The sequence below is a fragment of the Rhinopithecus roxellana genome, chromosome 1 (assembly GCF_007565055.1).
Source record: "Rhinopithecus roxellana isolate Shanxi Qingling chromosome 1, ASM756505v1, whole genome shotgun sequence".
NCBI lineage: Eukaryota > Metazoa > Chordata > Mammalia > Primates > Cercopithecidae > Rhinopithecus > Rhinopithecus roxellana.
Genome location: NC_044549.1, coordinates 178,361,160 through 178,384,641, shown reverse-complemented (window position 1 = coordinate 178,384,641; position 23,482 = coordinate 178,361,160). Strand labels below are relative to the sequence as shown.

The window sequence follows — 23,482 nt, the reverse complement described above, 5'->3', positions numbered from 1 at the left end:
TTACTACCTTCTCTATTTGCTTCTTGATCAGGACAATGTGCCAACTTTTCCACTTTGAGCAGCTCAGAGCACATAACTCTTCTATCTTTATTCTATTAATATTTGCTGGGAAACTGTCAGATTCAACTGAATTTGAACACTTATCTTTTTAAAAACTTTTCTAACAATAATTTTATGATCATGTTTAAAATGTGTACTGTTCTTGCAAAAACAAAATTGTGGGAACAAAAGCACAATAAAAGTCCACAGGGAAGCTATGATTCAGTATAGATTAATCTGTACCTAGTGGTTATTAATAAACATTTAATTACTTTGACTTTGGACTTGCCAGCATGGTCCTTGTCACTGATAAAATAGACAAGATACTTCCTGAGAAAGTTCAAGCACAGAGATAGCATAGAGGAGAGGAGAAAACTGTGTATGATTCCTACTGCAAAGTCCCATCAACACCAGAGAAGGAAATTTCAGTAGAGTATTTTTAACATAAACCAAGAAGTCTGCTTGACGTTACTATAGTTTGAATCAGCACCTATAGCAATTCTCTCAACCAACTTCATTCCTAAACGTCCAGTTGTGGTTTGTTGGGACTAGTTGTGTACTAAAGACAGGAGTATGTTGAGGAGAGAGGATATGGCAAAGGTGGTTATATTAACATCCTTTTCTGTTTGATAGTCAGAAAGACATTTCTCAAGGAGTACAAGGATGACTCTCAAACTTCAACTCTCAATATTTAAATACCTCCCCATGATCCCTGACTCAAACTTAACCCTGTGGGTTAAAGTCAATGCATCAGCTGTTGTACTAAGCTGCCAGAAGCCATGGGATAATGTTGATCTCTGGGACTGAGTTGTGGGAGTCTCTTGGCTTGGAAAGATGGGAATGGAGTGGAAAGAAGCAAGTGCTAGAAAGGAGGATTTGCCTTGGACAGAGGAAGAGCTAACTGGACCCTAAAGAGAGAGAATTAGAAACCATCTGTCATCAAGTTTAAGTAAGGGCTTGAGAAACAAGGACAGCAAACTGGAAAAAGTAGGGGGAAGGAGGCAGAGTGAGAGAGTAGCCAGGTAACCCGTCACTGACCCCAGGAGCTTGAGTCCAGTTTCGGTTCCTTCGAGTTGGCATGATCCCACCAAAGACTGCTATGAAACAGCCAACTCTTCCTAGATTCCTTGGAAAACATTAGGTGTCAGCATTGGGTTAAGGGTGTAGGTTGCATAGTGAGACTTAGGAACCAGCCATATCTGAACGCAAATTTGAGGACTGTGTAGCTGAGAACAAGTAACTTCACCTCTGGCCTTCACATATCTGGGAAATGTACAATTATCATTATTAACTTGTAGCATAGCTATGAGGCTCAGACCAATACTCCTAAAACTTTAACATTTAGGCAAACCATCTGGGGCTCTTGTTATAAATACAGATCCTGATTGCTTACATCAGGGGAAAGGCATCACATTCTGGGTGATGCTGCTGCCGCTGCTGCTGGTCCCTGAACCACACTTTGAATAGGGAGGGGTTGGGATGATAAGGCATGGAAAGCATGTGGCATGGTGGCTGGAACTCCATAGGCACTCACTATCAGATTTAATAAATAGTGGGCAAAGGGCATTCTTAAGGAACTCAGGAAGATGGTAATAGAGTGACCCAACTGAGTAAACACATAGCAAGTGTCAGATATCCCTGTGGGTACCATGCCTTATAATTCTCACAACAATCCTGTGAGTTTACCCCCATTTTACAGAGAATAAATTAAGGGGGCCCCATTGCCAAATAACATACCCAGATTACACAAGGGACAAAACCAGGGTTTGAAGCCTCATTGCCTAATTCTTTCCTTTGGTGCTGGTCCTGGCCTTAGGGCATTAACAGTCTAGCAGAGAACAGAGCAGCCATAGGCCTCCTCTGAAAGGGCCTAACTGCATAACCCAAAACCATCTTTCTTCAGAAGAAATGTTTCCAACTTTAGACATGTTGATTCCTCTGATTTGATTGTTACACGATGTATATATGTATCAAAATATCACTTTATACCCCATAATTATATGCAATTATTATTTGTAAAAACAAAATAAATACATATATTTATTGTCTCCCCAAAATAGAAAAGAATGTCCTACTGAAATTATCTGAATTTTGAAATTATAGAAAAATACCCCAAAAATTCATTTAGCCTTTCTCTTAATGTTTTCATCTTCTAAAGGTGATTTTTTTTTTTTTTTTTTTTTTTTTTTGCTTCCCATTATAGCTGTAATTCCATTGCTTGGCCTTCTTTTTTAAGAGCAATACACATAAATAGAAATAGGGCCAATTCATAGACCTGTATCATTGTGTTATTGTAAAGATAAAATGCATAAATACAGGGAAATAACTTAAATCTTCTAAAGTCTCTCTTCTTTTCCTGTTTTTGATTTTTGAATTGAAAATCCCATTGCTAATGAGAATTCCAGACCTTGAGCAAGTTATTTAATTTCTCTATGTCTCAGTTTCATCATCTGAAAAATGGGCTCATCATAATACTTATCTCATTGGACTGCTGTGAGGATTAAATGAATCAATAAGATCTTAGAACAGTGCCTAGATCAATAAATGTGAGCTATTGGGCATTGTTTCAAGGGAACATGGGCTAGACTTTTTATAAAGAAAAACAAAATTTGAAACCTGGCCCACAAATTGCAAATTGCATTTTCCTTGTAATCCTCTGCTTTTTAACTTTAAAAAAAAATGGGTCTAATGAAGTCTTATTTTGACACATAAGGCAATTTGACATTTCTTAACACGGGTACTAGGCACAGAAAGTTCAAATGTTATAATGCAGTTTTATTTAGGTCTGAGACAACTCAACGGATGGCTTTATAAACCTTTTCAACATGCACCACAGCTTCTAAGCATGTTTAAATGGACTGGGAAGTCAGGACATCTGTTTACATAATTGCTTCAAATTGAACAACCATCATTTTTCCAGAAGCAGCATGTGGGTGTTGTTCGGAAAATCAAAATCACATAGAGGTGAAAGACAAAACCCCACACATAATCAAACAAAGCCTTCAGGCAGATAATTCAGAAGAAAAACTACAAGATATTTCCACTCTTCTAACTGAATTCCCCTAAGGCTGAGGAACAGAGTAGGGGAGGTTAAGTGGTGAATTTTCTGCCCAGTTGTGAAGAAATGAGGATTTTCTGAAAGGTCCTGAGAATGCAGTTGTCATTCTTACAGTTTCTCTCCTTACCAGTGTCACCAGAAATGAGGTTACTCATTACAGCTGAGCTGGCAAGTATCATTTAACATCCTTTGTAAACTGGTAAATTTAAAGAACACGAAGTTGTTTCCCAGCATCCTGGGGTAAGAATATATCCAATAAATGAAGAGAAGAGCAGATACGTACACACATCAATAAATGTAATCCAGCATGTAAACAGAACCAAAGACAGAACCCACATGATTATCTCAATAGATGCAGAAAAGGTCTTTGACAAAATTCAACAGCCCTTCATGATAAAAACTCTCAATAAATTCGGTATTGATGGAACATGCCTCAAAATAATAAGAGCTATTTATGACAAACCCACAGCCAATATCATACAGAATGGGCAAAAACTGGAAGCATTGCCCCTGAAAACTGGCACAAGAGAGGGATGCCCTCTCTCACCACTCCTATTCAACATAGTGTTGGAAGTTCTGGCTAGGGCAATCAGGCAAGAGAAAGAAATAAAGGGTATTCAATTAGGAAAAAAGGAAGTCAAATTGTCCCTATTTGCAGATGACATGATTGTATATTTAGAAAACCCCATCATCTCAGCCCAAAGTCTCCTTAAGCCGATAAGCAACTTCAGCAAAGTATCAGGATATAAAATCAATGTGCAAAAGTCACTAGCATTCTTATACACCAATAACAGACAAACAGAGAGCCAAATCATGAGTGAACGCCCATTCACAATTGCTTCAAAGAGAATAAAATACCTAGGAATCCAACTTACAAATGATGTGAAGGACCTCTTCAAGGAGAACTACAAACCACTGCTCAATGAAATAAAAGAGGACACAAACAAATGGAAGAACATTCCATGCTCATGGATAGGAAGAATCAATACCGTGAAAATGGCCATACTGCCCAAAGTAATTTATAGAGTCAATGCCATCCCCATTAAGCTACCAATGACTTTCTTCCCAGAATTGGAAAAAAACTACTTTAAAGTTAATATGGAACCAAAAAGAGCCCACATTGCCAAGACAATCCTAAGCCAAAAGAACAGAGCTGGAGGCATCACACTACCTGACTTCAAACTATACTACAAGGCTACAGCAACCAAACCACCATGGTACTAGGACCAAAACAGAGATATAGACCAATGGAACAGAACAGAGTCCTCAGAAATAACACCACACATCTACAACCATCTGATCTTTGACAAACCTGACAAAAACAAGAAACGGGGAAAGGATTCCCTATTTAATAAATTGTGCTGGGAAAACTGGCTAGCCATATGTAGAAAGCTGAAACTGGATCCCTTCCTTACACCTTATACAAAAATTAATTCAAGATGGATTAGAGACTTAAATGTTAGACCTAAAACCATAAAAGCCCTAGAAGAAAACCTAGGCAATACCATTCAGGACATTGGCATGGGCAAGGACTTCATGTCTAAAACACCAAAAGCAATGGCAACAAAAGCCAAAATTGACAAATGGGATCTAATTAAACTAAAGGGCTTCTGTGCAGCAAAAGAAACTACCATCAGAGTGAACAGGCAACCTACAGAATGGGAGAAAATTTTTGCAATCTACTCATCTGACAAAGGGCTAATATCCAGAACCTATGAAGACCACAAACAAATCTACAAAAAAAAAAAAAAAAAAAAAACCATCAAAAAGTGGGCAAAGGATATGAACAGACACTTCTCCAAAGAAGACATTTATGCAGCCAATAGACACAAGAAAAAATGCTCATCATCACTGGTCATCAGAGAAATGCAAATCAAAACCACAATGAGATACCATCTCACACCAGTTAGAATGGTGATCATTAAAAAGTCAGGAAACAACAGGTGCTAGAGAGGATGTGGAAAAATAGGAACACTTTTACACTGTTGGTGGGACTGTAAACTAGTTCAACCATTGTGGCAGACAGTGCGGCAATTCCTCAAGGTTCTAGAACTAGAAATACCATTTTACCCAGCCATCCCATTACTGGGTATAAACCCAAAGGATTATAAGTCATGCTGCTATAAAGACACATGCACACGTATGTTTATTGTGGCACTATTCACAATAGCAAAGACTTGGAACCAACCCAAATGTCCATCAATGACAGACTGGATTAAGAAAATGTGGCACATATACACCATGGAATACTATGCAGTCATAAAAAAGGATGAGTTCGTGTCCTTTGTAGGGACATGGATGCAGCTGGAAACTGTCATTCTCAGCAAATTATCTCAAGAACAGAACATCAAACATCACATGCTCTCACTCATAGGTGGGAATTTTAAAATGAGAACACTTGGACACAGGAAGGGGAACATCACACACCGGGGCCTGTTGTGGGGTGGGGAAGGGGGAGGGAGAGCATTAGGAGATATACCTAATGTAAATAACGAGTTAATGGGTGCAGCACACCAACATGGCACATGTATACATATGTAACAAACCTGGACGTTCTGCACATGTACCCTAGAACTTAAAGTATAACAAAAAAGAAAAAAAGAAAAAAGAAATGACAGAACTGAGATTGAAGTACACAAACTGGCATGTCCTTCTCACATACCATTATATCCCTTTACTCAGAACCTACAGCAACTAAGAGGGCAAGAGCATCACAACAAAGGATCATCTATATGCAAGATCCCAACACTGTCTGCCCAGGATCCCCTCTCAGAGAGCAGCACTGATGAGCATTGGAGGGATGTGATCACACCCCAGGAGTCACTCTCCAAATGTTAAGGAAATCCCTTCCTCAGAAATAAACGCTTTGATAATTACACTTGGAAGGGAGCCTGGATATTAACTAGTTGCAACCCCCTCTCCATTTTTGAGCTGAGTAAAATAAGACCAAGAAAGATGAAGAGACTTGTCCAAAGGCACCTCATTATTGACGAAAGAACCAAAGACAAAAGCTACATCTGTAATTTAATTAGTTATTTGTTTATATCCTGTCTTTATAAATCCATTCTAGCAGTTGTTGAGGATGTACCCTACCAACCCACCCTGTACAAACATCACACTAAGCAACAGGGATGTAAGGATGAAAAAGGAACTCATCCTCTGCATTTTAGCTTCCTCAGCTCAAGATATTTTGTCCATCCTTCCCCACAGTTTGCAAGCTGTCACAACTTTATTGATTCTTAGAAGCATATTCAAAGCTGTCGCAACAAAATCTCTCACCTACCACTTCTGCTGCACACTGAACCTTCAGAGAAAATTAAATGGGCTGAATTGATTAGCTATTATGTTGAGCCACATAACATTTCAATTTCTGCAGCTCAAAACTGGTGAAATATTGTCAATGTCCCATAATCCAACCTAACATTCATAAGCTGCCTGGAATCTCTTAAGAAGAAAATCGCCCTTCGTTCTGATAAATCATCCCAGATATTCCATGAAAGTGTGTTGCATGGGTTTCAATTAGGAAAGTAAAGTCTGGAGAATAGATAAGTAAATAAATGGTTATGTATACATACAATGGAATACTGCACAGAAATAATAAAGAACAACCTTCCCACACACACAACATGGAGGAACAAGAAGACATGCCATGTCGGCTGGAAGAAGCCAGATACAAACAAGCACATGCTGTATGACCCAATGTATATGATGGTCCAGAACAGGCAAAAAGTACTTGATTGTGATAGAACTCAGAGAAGCAGTTACCATGGGGAGTATATGGTTGCATAAAGAACTTGAAGAAAACTTACAGGGCACTGAATGCTGAATGTGTTCTATATCTTGAACTACATATCAGTCACAGGGATTTAAACATACATAAAAATTAATCCATCTATATATTTAAAATCGCTGCACTTTGTCCACTTTGTTACATGAGTATGTATGTTATACTCTAGTTTTTAAAAAGGAAGAAAATTATATTCTCTGACCCCCAGTGATACAGTTTAATATAGTGGTTAAGCACAGGCTTTGGAGGCAGACAATATCTGCTGCTAACTAACTATTTGGCCTTTGATGATATATTTAACCTCCATAAGCCTTGGTTTTCTTATCCCTGAAATGGAAATAAACAATAACACCTACATTACAGAGTTGGACTCATTAAGTAAGATAATATTTATGAGGCACATAGCACAGAATAGGTGCTCAAGAACAGCCAGTGGGTACTAGGAGTAGTACCAGTATATGGGCTATACTGAGAGCCCTCACTCCTGGCATACACATCAATTCCAGGGAAATTCTTTCCCTGAACACCTCTCATTCCTCATGTGGTCCTTGATGGAGAGGTAGAAACCAAGTGTTAGGGCCCCCAGCTCCCTGCCCACTTGTGGTTCCCCCTACATACCAGCAGAGTGTCTGGGAGGTTGTGCCCCTTTGTGAAGGTGATGACCACGGGGATGATGTCCACTGCAGCAAATTCCAGTGTGGCTGTATTGATGGCAGCTGCATCATAGGCCCAGCCCGCCTGGAAGAACACAGCCACCTTCCTCATGAGAAGACCTGAGCGTACACGTTTGAACACGTGTCTCGCCATAAACCTCATGGTGGCCCCAAGGTTCCTGCGGCCAGATGAGTGCTCCAGGGGGATGTTCCTGACAGCCTCCAGGAGTGCAGCCTTCTCCTTGTAGTCTGAGAAACGAACCAAGTAATTGGTTTTGGCATTGTAGGAAACAATGGCCACACGGGCACCTGTTGGGCAGTTACTGTCACTTATTTCCATCTTCATCAACAGAGACAATAAAATGTTTCTCATCCTCTCAAAATCCAACGGGGAGACATCATTTGACATGTCCAAGGCAAAGGCCACTTCGGTTGGGAACACTGGGCATTTGGAAATACCTTGAGACAACAGATATACAGATTTAAGATGTTCTGTAATGCCTCAAAAACGGTAAGGATTAAAGTGAGTAAGAAGGAATATTATTTACCTCTTGAACAAGCTGGAAGGGAAATTATTTTGGAGAGAAAGGAAGACATTGTTAGCTTATGTAGGCAATGGCACCTTTCCCATGTGTGTGCTTCAATAGGAAAAGCCATCTCCTTTGAGAAATTCAAGCGTGGCCTTCTCAGGCTCCTGCTGAGTATGGCAGAGACCTCTACTTGTCCCCCAGAATCCATTCTCCCTTTTTTTCTATAGTCACGGAACCCCCAATTTTGGATTGGCCCTATGGATGCCTGGGACAAAGACAACATTTCCCAACTTATTCATCTTACAAGTTCTAGGTAAGAGAATAGGAAAGATGATAGGTAAAACTTTGAAAAAATATTCTTCTCCTTTCCCTTCCTTTCCCTGGTGGCTGAAATATAGATGTGATGACTGAAGCCTGATATATTTTCAGACCATGAAGTGATTTGGGGAATAGAACACCCCATATACACACAATGGCAAAGCAGGAAAATATAAAGGGACTGATCTCTGACCACCACAGGCTCCATATCAACCTGAACTGACTAGTTCCAGCCTATGGTTTCAGAAATAACATTTGTACCACTGTTACTGAGGATTTAGGTCACATTCAACTGAACTTAAACCTAACAAATACATCGAGCTATTCTGAAACTATATTATATACATGTATATAATATATACACATATAAAATTACACATATATTAATTATAAACTATATGTATTACATGTGTGTATACAAGTAACATATTTTCAAAAAATACTAAAAAAACAAAAAATTAGAATTACCCTTAATTCATCATGTGTATGTATGTATGTAAATAATAAATATAGAATTATTTCATTTCATTTTATAAAACTTGGAGCTTAAGATATATTTATTCTGAATCTTTATTCACTTAGTATGTAATGATTTTTTCCATCAATAAATTTAGAGCAATATCATCTATTCTACTATATAGATGATCCTTTATGAGGAGTATACCTGTACATGTATCTGTGCACATTTGTCCAATCATAGCCCTACAGAAATCTCTATAAGTATTGATTTTATATGCATGGTCCAGCCAATTGCTCTTCAGAAAAGTTGTATCAATTTATACTTACACCAGCAATGTGTAATCTTATACATTTCTCAATCTGAATAGGGATTTTTCTGGCATTTTTAAACACTTCCAATCTGATAAACAAAATGGGTATCTCATTGTTTTAATTTGTATTCTATGACTTCTGGTGAAATTGAACATTTTTACAGGTTTATTGTACATTTGTATATTTTCTTTTCTGTCTTTTGCCCATTTTCAACTTAAAAGTGGTGTTCGTTTTTTTGTTTTTACTTTTAGGTTTAGCCATTATGCAATGTCTGTGTTTGTAGATAAAAATGATTGAGCAGTAGCAATTTTTTTGTATTTCAGCATGATATAGTAAGGAAGTTAGTTCCTTTGTGTGTGTCCTTTGCTTATATTGCAAATTATTTTTTCCCACTTTTCTGTTTACTTTTGACTTCATGGCATCCCTCAGTGTAAAAGGGCTTTAACTTTTTATATGGTTAACTCTGACACTCTTTTAATTCATAATTACACTGATGATATTATTCTTTATGATTCTGAGGAAAAAAAATTCCAGAATCTCCCTGAACAGCCACTGGATGGGAACAGAGAGAACATCGAAGGGTTAGGGTAAGAAAGGCGGGATGATTGTAGAGAAAACCCAAACTTCCAAACTAAGCAATTTGCCAATTCAACATTCTCGCCCCATGGCCGTTAAGTAGATAAATGTACACATCCTAGGACACAAATATCCTGGAATGCATTGAACATAGTAAATAAATTCCAACTTGGGGAATTTATTTAAGTAATGTGACAAAACATTACTTAAGATTGGATTGTTCATAATTCCATTTTTCAAACACAACTGTAAATAAAACAAGATAGATTTCTTCTCAAAGGGTGACTATTGATCCCTCTTATTTAAAAGGGTTACATTAAAAGAACAAAGCTCCTCTGTTATGTTTTGTGATAAGCAGCAGCGAGATGTAGGCACACAGGTGTGCAGTTACAACATCTCCTGGGGCACAGCACTGCTCAGTGGAGCTTCTCTTCATTGTTGAGATGGCATGCTCTCAATCCATTTTCTTTCTGAGACCACATTGGGAAAGACTACTTACCTAAAGGGGAACTGAGCCCACTGTATGAATTTATAAGAGCCTTTCACAATGAATAAGGCATCTTCCAAACCTCAGCCAAAGCCTCAGGTGACTTATGCCCCTAATCCGTAATCCATCCCCAGCTCATACCACTGGTTCCTTTTAGGCCTTTCCAAAACAACTTACGGCAGTTTTCACGTGTGAAATCAACAATTTTGCAAGGCTGTTAAAAAGATGTGGGAAAACAGGAAAAAGGAAAAAGTATTTAACTTGAAGCATAGTTTTATTCACACTTGTCACTTAGGAATGTCATATGGATGTTATCAGTGCCTATCTGAAGCTTTTTAATCTACAACAGAAAACCCCAAAATTGTCAGAGCAGATGAGACTATTCTACAATTACATTTCCAAATCCAGTCGATATTTTAAAAGATTTAAAAGATGTGTGTGCAATATAGTGCCCATACTTTTGGAGACAGGTAGATAAGGGGTACCCATTTTTTAAATCTGCCTTACAAAGTAATGGAATCAAACCTGATTTTGAAGAAGTTGAAATCAAAGAATCTCAGCAGAGAATGCAGGGAAATGCTTTCAATTCTTGGCACTCTGTATTATAGTAGCAATTCCTATATCACTTCTTTAGAATGACTGCCAAGACAGGCACTCCTAACACCTCACCTAGTCATTACTCTTCTTTCCTTTGATCCCTTCCTCTCTGTTCTGTTCTTCCCTCCATCCCAGACCTCATCACTTCCTGCTCCTCAGTTGCCTCCACACCCCCCACCGCCTGCCTAATAGTATTTTTGTACTTGGGAGATGAAACACTATCATAACTTTTGAGACTGTTTTCAAGTGTTCCATGAAACACAAAAACCTGTGCTATACAAAAGCCTGTGTGTGGGTTTATAAATACTTTATAAGCAGTTTTTGAGCTTTACAAAAAGTCACATTACAGAAAGGTAGTAGCCTCAAAGTCTTTTCTAACATCAACTAGTGTTGCTCCAAAACATCCCAATTCCCTGCTGGATTTAAAATATCATTCTACTATTTTTATTTGACTTGGTGATAACATTTCAAAGTAAAGTCTATAAACTTAAAGTACTAACAGAATTTGTAAGAGGAAAAAACTAAAGAATCTTTAAGATTAACAGATTTCTATTTTGTGACAGTGGAAAGCTTTGTGTTCTAAGAAGAATAAAGTTTTGGCTGGGTGCATTGGCTCATGCCTGTAAAATCCCAGCACTTTGGGAGGCTGCGGGAAGTAGATTACTTCAGGTCGGGAGTTCAAGACCAGCCTGGCCAACATGGTGAAACCCTGTCTCTACTAAAAATACAAAAATTAGTCAGGCATGGTGGCACACGCCTGTAGCCCCAGTTACTTGGGAGGCTGACATAGGAGAATCTCTTGAACCCAGGAGGTAGAAATTGCAATAAGCCGAGATTGCATCACTGCACTCCAACCTGGGCGACAGAGCGATATTCCACCTCAAAAAAAAAAAAAAAAAAAAAAAGGAATAACATTTGGAATTAAAATCTTCACCTACCGTCATTTCTACCAAACCTTTGGGGCCCTTGATACCCTGGAAAGAATGTAAACTTGAGTTTAAAATGCAAAATTTTGAGATCCAACACATTCTTCTACAGAGTTGGCAAAATAACTCCACCACACTACATAGACCATCTTCTGTCCTTCACTCCCAGCCCCAGAGTTCTGTCTGACTCCTTTAGGAAGTGCCTAAGAGGTGTATCCAAGACCTCTGAGTCCAGAAGGCCTAAACAGAAACACTTTTAGAGGACCAGGTTATTTTGAAAGCATAGCTTAGGATCACACTCAGAAAAAGGATTATCCCAGATCCCAGGACCATTCATCAATAGTTCTAAAGTAGACCTCAGTTCCTCCCTTATCTTCTCTTCAGGCCATCCAGCACCACCCTTTTTCGGCCCTAATACTGAACAAGAAGTCTTCTCTGGAAAACTTCAGATTAGAGCTTCATGGCTCCAACCTCTGGGAGTCTAGAGATCATTGTTCTTATTTAGAATCTACAAGGTTGTAATTTGTGACCTCAGGCAGGTCACTATAATTATCTCAGCATCTCAGCCTTTGTTTCCTCTTCTGTAGAAATACCATGAATGGTCCTTTTAGCACTAAAATTTTTATTTTCTGACTTTGTCACACCTCTCCAGTAAACCCTAGACTGCATTGAGACCACCAGGTTCAATCCATGGCTGACCTACTGTGCCATCCCTCGTGGATTGATAGTCTGGCCTCCTAGGACAAGGCATAGAGCAGAAGAATCACAGCCTCAAAGTCTTTCCTTTCATATCAAATGATGTTCCAGGGAATTTTAAAAATATTCATGGACTTGCAACATTGTTAGTTAAGATTATATAAATACTGTATTTTGTTAGGCTTTCCTGCTGGTTTTTGCATAAATATTGTTGCTCATCTTGTTTGCAATGATAAACTCACTCTCCAGTGAGTTTTACGAATCATTTTATTTATTTAGACAGGTTCATAAATCTCCAGCCACTCTAATATCTTCCCCATGTTCAAGTAAAAATATATATTGAATAAATATACTGCATAATGACTTGAAGCTAATATGCCGTAGGAAAATTTGCCCCATTCTCTATGTCAATCCCACTGTATGTCCCAAATGTTCATTTCTTAAGAGATGCCTCTTATCAAATCTTTATTTATTTTTATACAACAGTTGAAAACAAAAGGAAAAAGAAGGGTACATGTTACCATTTGTCCTGGTGGGCCTTGGTAACCTAAAGTTCCAACTAATCCAGGAAAGCCAGCATTACCCTAAAAAAAGACCAAGCCAGAAGAATAAGATTCCTCCTTGATTACAACCATCAGATCCACTTTGACATGTTATTATTCCTAATGCCAATGAGTCTGCTATTGACCAGTTAGTTTATAAACTATATATCTGTGGGATAAGACGTAGAGAATAGAAAGAGAAGGAGGTCATTTTATGGGAACCATCCAAATTCCCCCCTGTATGCCCAACCTCAGTCATGCATATGTGTACATACACACACAAATACACACTTCTAGATAGATCCCTAAAAGATGACTCAATACACTCTGTTGAGTCTTGAGGTTATACAATAAAAATAATGCAGGACGTCTACATTAAAGGTGTCATCAGGAAAAAGGAAAAATTTCCCTACCACCTCCTGATTCTTAGTGTTTCAGAAAAGGCATATGGTGGCCATAGGTTCACTGCTCATCTTCCAAGTATTTGAAATGACACAGTGTTATCTAAATACAGTGATTCCTTTATCTTTTTTTATTTGAAACTGTAAATAAAAGTTAGTTGATTAGAGCAACCATAGCCAGCAGCAAGCCAAGTTAGGCACAGATCAAATATTTCTTTACCTCCTTGCCAATGTATGAAAATACTAATTCTTGAGTACCTAGAAAACATACATTCTCTTTCCTCTTTTCTGCAGTAAACACCAGTCCATTTCCTAGAAGACCTTGGTGTCTAACGATGATCAACTAAACTTTACCAAGATGTTAGATATCCACAGGCTTACTCTTTTCAAAAAGACCTGCCAGTGATTGTGGCTGTTCAAGGCTAACTGTTCAGAACATAAAGAAATTGGTTTTTAATCAGAGACTGTATAAAGCACAGTGGACTCAAAGTCCACCAAGATGGCAACTACATTCTCAAGAATCTTTTCTAAAAATAGCAAGAGAAAGTTAAGGCTTTGAAGAATCCTAAAGAAACAGCAATGTTTGCTCAACAGCTAAAACAATATCCTTCCACATGATGTCTAGACTTACCAAAGACAGAAGTGCTCCCAAACTTGGTTTTAAAAGGTTGGTATTGTAAAACCAAAACTCCCAACTTGGATTTTCTGTTGTTATGGCTTGGTAAACTGTATTCGTATTCAGGAGATAAATGAGAGTGGGATTAAGTGGGGAGTGGGATAGCCAAAGGAAGGTGTGGAATGAGCATTGACTGAGCAGGAATAGGGTTCCTGCTAAGAAGTCCTAACCCAGTGAAAATGTACTTCCGTAATGATATGGGCTTCTATAGATCTTAGGAAGTCTCTTTGATTCTTACCCTCTTCCCTCTTATTCCCTTTGCCCCCTTTTCTCCTTGATGGCCCGGGTCACCATCTTCTCCCTTAATAGAATCAAAAGCAGAATTTTGAGTGTAAAGAAAAACAAGCACAAACAAATGACACATGCCGCCTACCAGTTGCCAGGACCAGAAATATATCTTCTTACTTGGACACCAGGATAGCCAGGGAATCCACGTTCACCCTAGTGCCAGAAATGAGATAAGGTCTTGTTTAATATCATGTGATTGAGAAATTTCCTTGACATGCCTTGGGGGAAAAGAAGACACTATAATCCAGGTTCACCCTAGTGTCAGAAATGAGATAAGGTCTTGTTTAATGTCATCTGATTAAGAAAGTTCCTTCACATGCCTTGGGGAAAAAGAAGACGCTATAATTTTGAGGAAATATACTCAAAACAAGTGCCAGGAAAAACAACTATAGCAACAGTTGTTATCTTGAGCTGCTCTCAAGTGGCTGTATTTCATATCTCTAATTCAACATGAAACAACTTATAAATAATTTTTACAAATTTCTCCCCTCTCTAGTATATTGTGTAATGAAACTTCTTCTGTAGGGCATTTTTATCTCTCAGCTTAAATAACCTAAGGTTTAATCCAACAGAAACCAAGTGAGAGGGCACCACATTGAGTGTTGGGAAGCAGGTGCTCATTGTCAGAACCAAAGGCATACTACAAAGCAATCATGCATTCAACAAATATCCATTTGCATGTCCTATCTTCCAAGCACTTCTCTAGGTACAGGAAATTCAGCAGTGAACAGAACAAAGACCTTGCTCTCATGGAACTTACATATTGGAGGGGAAGAAAATGAACAAAGAAATATATAACATGTGAGAAAGAGATCAATCTTATTCCAGAAAGGGGATTAAGGAATAAAGAATTATGTGTATCAAAGCATGAGGAGGCACTATTTTATATGAGGTAGTCAGGCAAAGCCTTTTTATAAAGGCGGCATTTGGGTGAAGACCAGCATGAAGTGAGAAAACAAGCAGACATCTGGGAGAAGAGCATTACAGGCAGAGGGAGGGAGGAGTACGTGGGGAAAAAAAAAAACCCTGAAGTAAGAGGAAGAATATGTGCTGCCATGTTTGAGGAACACTGAAGCAGAATGGAGCGAGGAGGGCAGGCAGGAGGAGATGAAGTCAAAGAGTTCACAGAGACCACATTTATAAATTCTTACAGGCCATGTTAACAGTGGGTTTTATTCTGAGTGACATGGAGAATGACAGAAAAGCTTTGAATAAAGGAATGACTTGATCTGACTATGTTTTTAAAGATGTCTCTAGCTGATGCATGGAGAAATAACTATATGAGGTAAGCGTGGAAGCAGAGAGACCAGTTCAGTGGCTACTGCAATAACACAGATGGAAAATTATGTTGGCTTGGTCCAGAGGGTGGCAGTGCAGTTGTGGGAAATGATAAAATGCTGGTTGTACTTTGAAGATAGACTTACCACTATTTGTTGATGGATTAAATGTGGGAGTGAGTGAAAAAGATTTATCAATGACAGCTGCAAGTGTCTGTCTTGAGCAACTGGATGGATGAAGTTTCCCAGTCCCTGAGATAGGAAAGGCTGGAGGAGGGGCAAGTTGTTAAGGGAAACAGTTTTGGCTGACTGGATATTTGATAATATTAAAGGATTATTATTAATTCTTTGGTGTAAGAATGGTATTGTGGTTACATTTTTAAATAATCTTTTAAAGATGCAACCTGAAATGTCTATGCATGGAATATATGATTATCTTGAAGTAAATCCCATATATCACATGACCTACAGTAGGTGAACATATGTAGAGGTTCTCTCCTCACTCCTATTTTCTTAATGAAATACGAAGCATGATCATCTGCTTTAAATATGGACGACAAAGCAGATCTTGGAGGTTTGAGGAGGAAGGAAGGGTATGAAATCAGCATGGTGGGAGGATAAGTGAGTGGGAGTATAAATAAAACAAAACAAAATTGGCCAGGGGTTGTTTTGTTTGGATTAGGTGATGGGAACATGGGGTGAGGCAGGAAAGTGTCATTATACTAGTCTCCACTTTTATTTATTTTTGAATTTTTCTGTAATAAAGGGTTAACAAACAAAAAAACAAGAAGAAATGTGTTTGGGGACATGCCGATTTTAAGATGCCTGTTAGATGACCAAGTGGAAATATTTTTAGAGTTTGGGATATTGGTCCAAGCTGGAGAAATAAAGTGGAGATAACAGGATAGATGGTTACTGATGACACGGAACTGGATTTCCCCAAGAAATGCCACCTGAGAGGTGAGTAAAGAAGGAAGAAAGTATGAAAATAGAGCTTTGAGTCTTCCAATACTTAAAGGTCAAGAACATCCAGAAGATCTAGCAAAGCAGGATGAGAAAGAGAAGACAGTGAAAACCAGGAAAATAGAATGTACTGGAAGTTGAGTGAGGGAAAAAATCAGGAATAAACCTATGACCAATCTGTCAAATGCTGCTGAGAGATGGAGCACAATGAGGGCAGAGAAGTGACCGTTGAATTTAGCAACATGGGGTTTACCTCAACTAAAGCAAATGTAGTTGAGTGGGGAGGGTCAAGAAGTGAAGGCTCAAGTGTTAGTTTTTCAACCTCAGCGCCACTGATATTTTGGGCCTGATGGTTCTTTGTTGGGAGGGGCTGTCCTGTGTATTGTAAGATGTTAAACAGCATCTCTACCCAGTAGATGCCAGCACTCTCTCCTTGAGTTCTGACAACCAAAACATCTCCAGACATTGTCAAATGTCCCCTGGAGGGCAAAAATCACTCCTGTTGAGAAGCACTGGTATAGACTGCTCCTTCAGTGAGTTTTCCCCCAGGGGAAAAAAAAATGGACTGAGAGCCTCGGAAAGCAAAAGGGAGTAGAATCCAGTCTAGGAGGCAAGGATCAGTCTTAGATAAGACTGTGGACCCTCGTCCATAGCAGTAGGAGAGAAGGCAGTTTAAGTATTGAAGACAGGCCGGGCGCGGTGGCTCAAGCCTGTAATCCCAGCACTTTGGGAGGCCGAGACGGGCAGATCACAAGGTCAGGAGATCGAGAGCATCCTGGCTAACATGGTGAAACCCCGTCTCTACTAAAAAATACAAAAAAACTAGCCGGGCGAGGTGGCGGGCGCTTGTAGTCCCAGCTACTCAGGAGGCTGAGGCAGGAGAATGGCGTGAACCCGGGAGGCGGAGCTTGCAGTGAGCTGAGATCCGGCCACTGCACTCCAGCCTGGGCGACAGAGCGAGACTCCGTCTCAAAAAAAAAAAAAGAAAAAAGAAAAAAAAAAAGTATTGAAGACAAAGCAGATCTTGAAGTTTGAGGAGAGAGGAGAGGGTGTAAAATAGTCAATTCAGAGAGAAGGGGAGTGAACAGATTAAGAAAATGTAGTCAACTGGCCAATCAGCAATATGGGACATTTAAAATGAGGCCATTACATCTTGCAAAGAAAAATTCATGCAAATATGGACTGAATCTGTGTTCCATAATGTTAGCTGTATCACAAAAAACAAAAACTGCCCTTGTGCTTAGCTCCAAATTGACATGTAGCCCAAACAATGCACATTTGAATTCTACACAGAATTTGCCTGCTATGCAAACTTGTCCATAGCAAAGAAAAATTTAGTTTACCTGGATGGGATTTCAAGGGACTAGCTTCCACATTCAGCTCTGCCTCTAACTAGCTGTGCAACCACAGGCAAGTTACTTCACTTCTCTAAGCCTCAATTTTCTGAAATGTAAATTGACAAAGCTAAGCTAGATGGTCACTGAGGTTCCCCATAGCCCATCATTCCATAGTATTTACTAAGAACTTACTATGTTTGAGGCATTTTTCTGCTCAATAAAATGGCAGTGGTGCCATCTTGCAGCCACAGGGAAACAAGAGAATTGCAGAGAAGCCAGCCCAGAATCCTGACATCATTAAGCAACTAAGCATCACTAAACATCCTAGTGATTTCTTATTTTGTGAGGCAATACATGTAACTTGAAGACTAAAGCATCCAGAATAACAGTGGGTATTAATATTTGATTTGCTCAACAAGTTCTATGTGACCTCCATGTCAGTGACCAATTAACTGCATATTAAAATACAAGCTTCTTATGAGAGTGGCACTCATTCATTCAAATACAGTTATTGAGCACCTACTCTCTGCCAGACTCAGTTCCAGAAAAACAAAAGTGCAATGCTACTGTCAGGTTTACAGCCTGGGGGATACAAGAACAAATTATAATACAACCTTGACAGAAAGGAGCTACTGCAGAAATATGAACATGCTTTAAGAACACAGAGTATAGGACAGCAAATTCTGTCTGGGGAAGACCAAGGCTGCTTCCACAAGGAGAAGTTGGTACTTGAGTGGGTCTTAGAAAATGAGTAAAAATTGTCCAAGAGATGGAGATCAGGAAGCATATTCCAAATGAAAACACGAGCGTTTGTAAAGGCAAGGAAGTTGAGAAAGGGTCTGGCACTCCCAGAGCTGAGATGGGAATATCTGACATATATGTGGAAGATGAGGGAAGAAGTTTGACTTTTAAATAAGAGAGCTACAAAATCAATTTTTACTTTTTAGGGAGGGAGCGCTGGTGGCCAAAACATTTTGTAAATATGTACAAACTGTTCCTGGCATACAACTTGGAAAATAACACTTATTTTAACAAAATAAAATAAAAACTATAGTCCTTAGTTCAGAATGTCCTGTAAGGTTACCCTCACCTTTGTTCCTTTTCTTCCTGGATGTCCATATCCATCAGAACCAGGAAGACCCTAAGAAAATGACATATAAGATGAATTGTAGAGTCATGTAGACCAACACTTGGTTGATAATAGTATCTGAACCCTTGGATAAATCAACAATGCAAAGAAGTAGGGATAACAATGGGGCTTGATGGAGATTGGGAGACTACCTTCATAGGACAAATACTCAGATTTGGAGAAATCTTTGAAAGACCACAATAGAAGGAAGTTTCTAGGGTTTTTAAACCCCCATCTGTACATCAGCAAGATGATACCTTGGTTGTAGGAAGCTATACACAACTGTACAAAGTTTCCCTTGGGCTAAACTTGCTTTCCTTGTGAGATAAAGTAAAAATAGAAGCTTTAGAATTGGTAAATCATCAGACAAAAAGCACAGACTTTGGAGAAAAAGATCGGAATATAGGCAATATACTTTAGTGGTTAAATGTACAGACTATAAACCCAGACAGACCCGAATTTTTATTCCAGTTCCAGTGTTAGTTGTTTGAGTCACCCTAGGGAAGCTGCACAACCTCTATAAACTTCAGTTTCCTGATCTGTAAAATAGGGATAATAGTATCATCTACATTGTATACTTGTTGGGAAGATTGAGATTGTGTATGAAAAGTGCTTAGCACAATGTCAGGCACAGAGGCAGTACTTGATAAATGGTAATTAGTCTGCTGCTGGTGGTAGCAGTGGTAGTGATGGTGTCAGCAGGAGGGCAGTAACAGTAGTGGTGCTGATAGTAATAATGAAGGTGGTGGTGATGATGGTAGTGATAGTGGTAGCAATGGTGATTGATGATAGTGATGGTGATGGTAATGATGGTGGTGGTGGCAATGGTGATGATGGTGATAGTATGGTGGTGCTGATGATGGTGATGGTAATGGTGGTGGTGGCAATGGTGATGATGGTGTTGGTGGTAGTCATGGTGGTGGTAATAATGAGGATGATGGTGATAGTGATGGTGGTGGTGGTGGTGATGATGACAATGGTGATAGTGATAGTGGTAGTAACGATGGTAGTGGTGGTGGTGGTGATGGTGATGGTAGTGATGGTGATAATGGTGATAGTGATGGTGGTGATAGTGATGATGGTAATGGTGGTATTGATGGTGATGGTGGTGATGGTGATGGTATTGATGATGCTGGTAATTGTGATGTTATTGCTGAAGATAATGATGATGGAGGTTGCAGCGGTGGTAATGATGATAATCATGAAAATGATGATACTACCAAGGAGCTTAGCATCTGTATAGACAGACAATGAGCTTCCTGTAATAACGAGTAAATTCAAAACCCTATAGGTGTTTTTTCTGAATAAACAAAGAATTTCCCTAAACCAGGTAGATCAGTTGAGAAGAAAAATTAAAAATTTGAAGACATGAAAAGATTCCTATGGTCTAAACAGCAAAGTCTGAAAGACTAGAAAAGAAAGAAAAATAAGAGAAAGAAGATTGCCAAAAACGAGTTCTTGGCAGGGGCTGGTGGGGGTGATAATGAAGTTTATTTGCTGTTACTCCATCTTCTCCTTGCTGAAGGATGTGCAGAAACTCCAGCATCTGCAACCCCCGAGACCCAAACTCTGTATTTTTTGAGATGTCTCTTGAAAATAGTCATAAAATAGGTAACTTGCTCTCCTGTTCAGGGTGATAACTAAGGTAAAAATGCATAGCCCTGTGTTTGAAAGTATTGTTTTGTAGAAGGAAGTCTTTTATGATCTTTGGTCTCCAAAGATTATTTCTATGCTCTGAATAATCAAACCCATACTCTTAAAAGTTCGCTGATCTGGCTCTCTTATTTGTTGCCCTGGAAAAAAAAAATGTTTCACTGAACATCTCTGTATTCCTAAAAGACTCAAATACTCATAAAATATCATTGTCAAACAGATGAGAGACATTGGCACTTTGCTCTTCGATATGTGAGAAGGCAAAATAAATTCCAAGTCATCTTTGGAGTCTTAATTTATACAAGAAGTCTGAGAAACTTTGACTATTTCAATTCTTAAGAACTCTGGTGATCATGTCATATTTGTAACCACAAGTTTAACTCATCAAGAATATTAAAATTTTGTGTTCACAGCAATGATGTTAAAGCCATTTCAATTTATTACATCAAGTTGATGCCATTTTTGTTTATCAAACCTTTTTTCATAATTTCTTACTGGAATCTAAAAGATAGATAAGACACTTTAATGCTGTGGTAGATGACTCCATCAAAATTTGGCTTGGTGCACACTGAGATATTTTTAGACTATATCTCCCTGATTTGCCTGATTTCTTGTCTCTGGTACCTATATTCTGAACTAAATAAAAGTAGTTTCATACATTTAAAAAGTTAGAATTTTATGTAAAATAAGAACAAATGGCAAACAAATTTAATCAAGAGTCCAAAACAGAGAAACTGGACTTACAGTTTGCCCTCTTGGTCCTTGTCGACCCTGTGGTCCTCTTTCGCCTGCATCACCAAGCTCTCCCTTTTATTATAAAGAGAAAAAATCAAATTAATTTTCTTCTATGAGATTACGCAATTTTGTGTCATCTTCCTCAGAGATTTTACAGTCACTGTTTTCAAGTTTTGGTAGCATACCATACAGCCCAAGGTAAATACTTTTCTCTAGGCTTTGTTAAATATGAATAACTAACAGAGATAGTCACAATTTTGGTTCTGAAAATTAGCAACACCAGGTATGTAACATCAATTACAGAATTTTATATTACTATGGCTTTTTCTAAATTTGGATGTGCACATTTACATTTGTGGTTAACCCATATGTGTATCTACCTGTTGATACATCTTTGTCTACTTATACATGTGATTCATTTTTCTATATGTTCATCTATATGCCTTGCCTTCAGTCAATAGAATCACCAACCTATCAGAAATGTATGCTGGAAATGATGATATAAGTAAAGATTTGCTTAAGAAAACCCAAGGAGTTCTCCCAAGCTACAATCAAGAAAGAGCGGGTTCTCTGACATTTACCTTCACTCCTCTTGGTCCAGGTTTTCCTTTTGAACCCTTTGGCCCTGGAGGCCCAGGATTCCCCTGAAACAAGATCATGGCCAAAATCACCACTAGGGCCACAAAGTTAACTGTCTGTCTCTCTTGTTATTATTGAAATAGTCTGTAACTGGAATATGCTCATGAATTACCTTAGAGATGGAAGCTTAGCCTTTAATATTTAATACAATTAATTAATTCTATCCTCCAACATACAAAATGCATAATATACACACTTACACTATGGGCTGGGGGATTGAGATAGGGGAGCAGGAGGCCACATCTACCACATACTGAGAATTGAAGGAATCATTTCTATGCTACAGGGGAAACATTATTTGATTAAGAGATCCAGAAAACAAAAGCCTAGACATTCACCTGCTCCAAATTGAGAATATTTTCAGCTGAGATTGACAACAATATAATCAGTTATGAGGCTAGATTTTTTTTCCTGATCAAGACAGAAAAGAACAGAGCTATGGCTTTGGCCATCTTCGAGCTGCTATTTTCAGTTTACTGATGGAGACTCATTCCTGACTCTAATCATGCTGCTCATGTTTCTAAGCCATCTCAAATGCTCACTTCCTCAGGAAGCCACTCTAATCATCGGTCTCAATCTATCTGAGCATCTTATGAATCATAAGACATTCCCCCAAGATATTAGGTGTGGAGTAGAGCAGGCACTAGAAAGAACCAAGGTGGAGGTCATCAGTTCAGACACTTACTATCTGGATGACAAGTCATTTAATTCCCCTTAACCTCAGCTTCCTTATCTATAAAATTGGTATAGTAATGCTTCCTTACATATTTGTGAGGAGCAGATTAGTTACTGATACTTTTATATGGTACCATTATTTCATCTTTTACTATAGCTAAATATGAACTTGTATTACATACCCTTGAGGTTTAAACCCATATCTCATTGGTCACTATATCCCCCCAACTTACCTAGAGTAGGAGACACATAGCAGATGATCAATATCTACTGCATCAAATTAGCTCTTCTGGAAATTCCTGATATCCCCATATCCCAAACAAACAGTGTGGCTTTATGTTATTTATCCAGGAACACTCAGGGGTATGAATCAGCCAGTGTTAATGACTAGCTGCATGGTAGCTGTTTTACAAACCTACCTGAGTGCCCACAAAGCCTTTTTGACCAGAAGTTCCTGGTGGTCCTTGCCTTCCTCTTGATCCCTGATCCAAAGATGAAATTAAAATTCAACCAATTTTTAAAGAGTCATTTATATTCCATGTAACCACAAAATTATCTTGGATGCCAATGGAAGCACAAATTAAGGTGCCCTGACCCATCACGATCTCATTTATCAAACTTTAATCAGGGAGCATCTGCACTCTGAAGCGCCCCAGAACACTCACTTCAAACTCACTCCATCTGAAGCAGAGGGTGTGAGTCCTCAGCGCCTCTATTTTTAGCAATCTT

At 38.7% G+C, this 23,482-nt stretch overlaps 1 protein-coding gene across 4 annotated transcripts in view; it reads right to left on the bottom strand.

The window, feature by feature from the left end:
* LOC104656442 (collagen alpha-4(VI) chain-like) overlaps nt 1–23,482 on the bottom strand; it is a 105,879-nt gene that overhangs the window by 14,183 nt on the left and 68,214 nt on the right. For all 4 annotated transcript variants that reach the window (XM_010356043.2, XM_010356045.2, XM_010356046.2 and 1 more), the window contains 11 exons: nt 23,173–23,235; nt 22,021–22,083; nt 21,449–21,511; nt 19,013–19,063; nt 14,463–14,498; nt 14,296–14,358; nt 12,960–13,022; nt 11,755–11,790; nt 10,397–10,433; nt 8,086–8,097; nt 7,503–7,996 (listed from right to left, as the gene is read on the bottom strand). In XM_010356043.2, the coding sequence (XP_010354345.2) occupies nt 7,503–7,996; nt 8,086–8,097; nt 10,397–10,433; nt 11,755–11,790; nt 12,960–13,022; nt 14,296–14,358; nt 14,463–14,498; nt 19,013–19,063; nt 21,449–21,511; nt 22,021–22,083; nt 23,173–23,235 (981 nt within the window). The remainder of the gene's footprint in view (nt 1–7,502; nt 7,997–8,085; nt 8,098–10,396; nt 10,434–11,754; nt 11,791–12,959; nt 13,023–14,295; nt 14,359–14,462; nt 14,499–19,012; nt 19,064–21,448; nt 21,512–22,020; nt 22,084–23,172; nt 23,236–23,482) is intronic.